The 5,866-nt window shown below is 42.3% G+C and overlaps 1 protein-coding gene across 1 annotated transcript; it reads left to right on the top strand.

Moving 5' to 3' along the window:
* The first annotated feature begins 306 nt into the window (after positions 1 to 306).
* LOC147436395 (PTB domain engulfment adapter) lies at positions 307 to 5,585 on the top strand. Its single transcript, XM_086489310.1, has 10 exons — positions 307 to 693; positions 883 to 964; positions 1,934 to 2,095; positions 2,198 to 2,278; positions 2,352 to 2,412; positions 2,507 to 2,557; positions 3,990 to 4,043; positions 4,147 to 4,157; positions 4,514 to 4,705; positions 4,809 to 5,585. The coding sequence occupies exons 1-10, from the start codon at positions 460 to 462 to the stop codon at positions 4,850 to 4,852; spliced, it is 972 nt and encodes a 323-aa protein (XP_086345436.1). The 5' UTR covers positions 307 to 459; the 3' UTR covers positions 4,853 to 5,585.
* The last annotated feature ends 281 nt before the right edge of the window (positions 5,586 to 5,866 follow it).

Raw genomic sequence — 5,866 nt, forward strand, 5'->3', positions numbered from 1 at the left:
CTCAAGCCTAATCTCTCAGCCTTTGCATCCCTTCCACGCTGCACACTCATCAACATCTTTCTGTTCTTGAGGCTCTTTTGAAAGACACATGTCAAACTCTTAGAATTGAACGATCTTTACCCGTATGGATACTAAGACCTTTAGCATGCCAAAATGCATATACTTTTTTGATATGTTGTTCTATGAAGTTGAAAGCTTGAGGCAACCTATATCAAGTCTCTTCGAATCTATCCTACAAGTTTTGAACTCAAGACGTGCTCCACATCAAGGGGGAACTGTGTGTGAGAGAGAGAGAGAGAGAGTTGTTCTGTAAAATTGAGGCAACCTGTAGCAAGTCTCTCCGAATCTATCCTACGAGTTTTGAACTCAACATGTTCGTTATCAGAGGGAACTCTGTGTGTGTGAGAGAGAGAGAGAGAGAGAGAGAGAGGAGAGATTCTTACGTCAATCCCAAGACAGATGGCTGCCTCTTCCTTTCATTCATACTGCCTTGCGAGGTCGGAGCTGAAGGTGAGCCTGAAGGAGGAGGAGGAGGGGCGAGCTATGAGAAGCGGTGCCATGGTTGTGCATGTGGGCAGCATGCCTCTGCGTGCTCCCCCGGGCCCAGCACGATGGGCACTTGCATCAGCTGATCGCTTCCTGTCCATCCAACACTTCTATACGATACTACAGCCCATCTCAGGCAGCAGCCCGGTAATACCTTCGTTCTTTTTAGTTTTCCTTCTTGTCTGTTTATGTGATGTGTGTGCGTACGTGTGTGTGTGTGTGGCTGGCAAGAACGTGTGCTTGCCTGCTTGTGGGTGAGATCTTGGACATTTCTTATCTACGAACGGCCAATGAAAGGGTTGAATGTATCTTGTACTTTTTCTGTTGGGTCTGCAGTGTACAATATTTGATTTTCAGCCTCAGAACCCGGAGGATTTGTACACTGCTCTTTATGGCCTTTCTGGTGGTGTCATTCCTGGTAAAACAACAAATGGTCTCACTCTAATATCGGAGTGTGGATAAGGGTCATTGAATGGATATTGAAGTGCAGATATGGGTCAGTCAATGTTGAATGATATTTACATTAGATGCTAGGAACTGGTTTTTCTGGCTTAACCTTGTCAGGAAATGTAGTTGAGAGTGTGAGAACTTGATTATGGAATGTTGTTGAGAGTATGTCAGCCTACAAGGGAACTTCTGACATTTCTGTATAAAGAGGAATTGAATTACACTTTGATATTTGTGGTGGCTGCCTGGGTCGTAGACCAAGAGCATAGTGAGCAGTAACCCCTTGCTGTGATTGTTGATGTGAAGGTATGACTCTGATAGAGCATGTAGGCTTTGAAGGAAAAGAGTTTTCTTGTGCAAGGTTGTTGTTTTTCCTGCAGTGTGGATAATGCGGCTATACTTGAAACTGGCGATAGTATCTGTGCTTTTCAGTTGTGGTTGTAAGAAGACTGCATTCCGAGCATCATTCGTAATGTCATTTGTGCTTTATTGAGAGGATTCACAATAAAAGTTAGGACCTTTCCACTTGAATAGCTTTAAGTGTCCAAATGAATTTGTACCAGGCCGATAAAAGATCCTTGCCGCTATTGTTGTGGAGTGAAATCTCACAGAAGAAGAGAGAAGAGAGAACTTTTTAATGTCCTACGAACAATTCCCAAGCGAGCTCAAAGATCTATGCGACGAGTCTTGAACTCAAGACACGAGGAGCATCACATTTCAAGAAAGTTACCATCCTCACTATTTCAGGTTTTTGGTTGAGTTGCCAGCGGATTGGGAAAAGCTATTTGTGTAGATGTTGTCCTCCTAGTTAGGCATTCACATTTTTGTTAACTCTGAATGCAGAGCTTAGCCAATGCAAATCAAAAAATGAAATGAAAAATGGTGCTTTTATTTGCTATCGTTGTAGTCTTCCTCTAATTAGATAGCAGGCTTCTGCCAGGCATAATATTGGAACGGACCATTGCATGCTTGCCAACGCGGAGATGCTGGAGGGTTGGAGTGACCAAAGACTGCATAAGCATGAAGGATGCAGTTGAGTTCAATAGGAATTGGGACATGTCATTACAGCTTTGCAAGCATGATTGCCGGCACCATACAGATGGTATGTGATGCTGGTTATGTGCACATGTGCATACGTTTATCAGATTCTATAGATTGCCTTTGGTTTTAGAATGTGCTCAAGCTGCACATGTTTTGTTCACAGCATTCGTGGAGTTTTTAACTGGCGAGAAAGACATACTGCAGACGCTAAAGAATACTGCTCACAGCAAGCTTATTCATGAGGGCAGTTAACATTTCTCTAATATTAAGATTTTTTTGCTAATTGTAGAGTTTGCTTTAATTTCAGCTTTTTCCAGCATTTCTGTCAGCCAATTGTGGATGCGTAGTTGAAGAGAACAGCTCAAGCTACTGTCTGTGGTGAGCTGGGTTTGAAGGTATAGCATGGGCTTGATCCTCTGCTGAGATGTACGCTAGCTGACCATGTATGGGTGTAGTTGAAGTGTGGACAAAGTAGATGTGGTGCTGGATATGAAGGCATAAGATGGTCTAGTTTCTCTTCTGAGTAAGTGTACTGGCCTGCGATGCATGGGTCATCATAATTTTGCAATGAATATTTGTGCTCCAGATCCTTACAATTAGCATCGTAAAGTGGTACCATTATCTTTCCATGTTGTGAAACCAGTGCATCTCGTGCGTGCGACTGTGTTGTTTGTGTGTGGACTTTAACAGACAGTGCGATATGAGAACCAATATACCACCCTCAGTATTGCTCTTGGAGTTGACTATGGACCCCTTCTTATTAGTATTATCCGCGTGTTTCATATGGCAGCAAAATCAGATGATGCTACTAGTATAAAGCGAATGGCCACCGAAAACATTCTGTAAGGCAAGACATGTTGAAGGCTCATTTACCTCCAAAGAAAGTGTATGTGGATGCTTGTGAAAATAATGTTTTTTGTAGTATAAAGCGAATGACCACCGAAAACATTCTCTAAGGCAAGACATGTTGAAGGCTCATTTACCTCCAAAGAAAGTGTATGTGGATGCTTGTGAAAATAAGGTTTTGTGCGTGCTCTTTGGTGATTCAAGGTTGGCTTTCTTGAATAGAAGTATGAAACTGGAGTACATCAATTATCAATGTCAGGGCAGCCCAAGAGACCCATTTTTGCAGTGATGAGTTTGAATTATTGGCCTTTCTAGTGAGATACATACTAATTTGGTCGTTGAGAAGGGTATATGTATTTTTCCACATTTTGGTAGGGGTTAAATTTCGCTCAGCGGATCTCTCTCCCCCCCACCCCAATTCCCTAGAAGTATCTACGTCTGAACTAGACTGCATGAAGTATTTTTGGAAAGTATTTGTTGAAGGAGAAGTTTGCTTGTGTTCCATTGGCATGTAATAAATTTTACATCTACCTTAGGAAAAGGAGAATTTAGAGGATTTGGGGATTTTTTACCTGATATGTCTTGCTAGCAAGATTGTTTCTGCACAGTTTGTGGCATACCTCATAGGCTTTAGTATTTGTGTAGTTTTTTGTCTTAAGCTGCTGCCTTCTCAAAGCTTGTGTTCAAGGAGGGTCATTACTACACCATCCACTACTTCAGTCTATTTTGGCCAAGAGTCCCAGTTTCTCCTGGGGATAATTTTGTGAGATATTATTTCTATTGTCTTAAATTTTCACATCTGGTTAATTATTGATATTTTCAATTTGAAGAGAGAAGAAAGTATATTGTGCCAAGCAGTGCCTTGTTGGCTTTATGTATGTTTGGGATGAGGCTTTTCCTCGAGTCAAGCATACACAGGAAAAGCATCATGAGTCGACAAAAGCAACAAGCTTCTCTTTTCTGACTAGACTAAAAGCATGTGAAATATAGTGAAATGTACACTGAATTCTACATGAAGGATTGCTTCAGACTCAGAAATTTGAAAGGAACTAAATGAGCACATTGGTGTATGATAAGATTGTGATGCTTGATGTACATGTGCTTGGCAGTGCTTTGGTCGATGTGTGCGCCAAATGGGGTGCTTGGAATGCCTTGGTTGACAGGTACACCAAATGTGGTACAATTTGAAAAGGATAGAAGTGCTTGAGGAGCTAGCTGTTCGGAATAGTCACTTGGAGTACTATGATTGCGGGATGCTCTTAACAGGTGCTCATGCTGTGAGTAGACAAGCAGAGCATGGTGATTTCATTTGGCACCATTAGTAGGAAGTTTGACTAAGATGGTTATTTACTTGGTGAGCCCAATATCAGTTTTCAGCTTCTTGAGCCCACAAGCAGTGCCCACATGGCTATCCTAGGCAAGGCAAAAAAAAGGAAAAAAACAGCACCGTGTACAATGGAAAAAAGCAACGCTCTACGAACCTATAAAACACAAGCTACGACAACGGCTTTGCTTGGACTTGCATCGGCACATGGCTCCTCCACCTTCGGCTAGGCACCCAAGCTTACCCTATACGTTTTCTTCACATGCCTGCTTGGTGGCCTCATTTATGGCTACGATCTGGTGATGGCAGGTGGGGTGTCAGTCATGGACAACTTACTTCATAGCCTCTACCCCAACGTCTACACGAGTGAGAAAGATGTGAAGCACGACAACTACTACAAATACGATCACCAAGCATTCCAGCTCTACACCTCTTGTCTCTACATGTTGGAAGGAGGTTATGAGTCAAATGTCTTATGTCGGAAGTGCCTTGACATGTATTGTAAGTGGCATAGGCTAAAGGGTGCCTTAACTATGCATGAAACAACGCTGCAGCCTAATATCGTGATCTGGAATGCCATGATGTTTTGTTATGCTCTATGTAGGGACTTCAAGGAAGCTTGGGACTCGTCGAATCGATGGAAAGTAAAGGTTTCATGCCGGATGCAATGACCTTTGTTTGTCTTCTATAAGAATGTGGCTAGGAAGCTCTAGTGGAACAAGCTTTTGACCATGTAGACTTATGGAAACAGCCCTTGGAATTAAGCCTTCTCTTAATCATTCAACTTGTATGCTTGATATTTAAAGGCATGCATGGCGCTTGGATGAAGCTATGTAGATCCAACAACATATACCGACGTTGTTTTCTAATACAGGTGGAGATCTTTGCTTAGTCATTGTAGGACAAGTGCCAGTTTTGAGCTTGGAAAGCAATGCTTTAACAAGATTACAATGTTGGACGAGAGAGACTGCAAGTTATGTGCTCATGTCACAGTTATGCACAGATGTTGATGAGTGGGGAGAAGCCATTGAAGTAGAATGGGAGAAAATTTGTTGGTGCCAAAAGAAACTTGGCATGGTTCATGGAAGGTGCTCAGTTTTTGGTTGGTGATTTGAGCTATCCATCAGCAAAGAGGTCCTGTTCTAAGATGAGACAGCTCAAAGAACTCATGTTACAAGGGGGATACATGCCTTCATTGGACTCATTATTTGTAGTAAGCACCCGCTAAGCCCTTCCTCTTTCCCTTTGTTTCATCCCTTAAAGGTAGCAAATAGCAAGATGAATTGGCTTGTCTCAATAGAGGGGCTAGCCCCCGTGCAATGAGCAATGTACATACTTGCAAACCCGTATTTTTAATAGATCTACTTGTCTTGAGTGAAGACATATTGCTATGATTGCGGTGCCACCAGTTACAACTTTTAAGAGTGTTTTGTGTTTAGTTAGTGAGCCTATTGCGCTCGATGGAGTTGTCAAGAACACCCACATCTACACACTGCTAGATCTTGGCAAATGGAGGGCTCATCTTCACAAAATCATTTGACAAAGATTTGTATCCAACACCTACTTTAGTGTATGACATTAATCGAAAGTTGTGGTATGTATTGCTCCTAGGGCTAGAGGAGGGATGAGGTAAGCCTAAGGTCGTGTTTTGAAATATGGCCA

This window comes from Adiantum capillus-veneris, chromosome 18, assembly GCF_014529385.1.
Source record: "Adiantum capillus-veneris isolate H3 chromosome 18, ASM1452938v2, whole genome shotgun sequence".
Classification (NCBI taxonomy): domain Eukaryota; kingdom Viridiplantae; phylum Streptophyta; class Polypodiopsida; order Polypodiales; family Pteridaceae; genus Adiantum; species Adiantum capillus-veneris.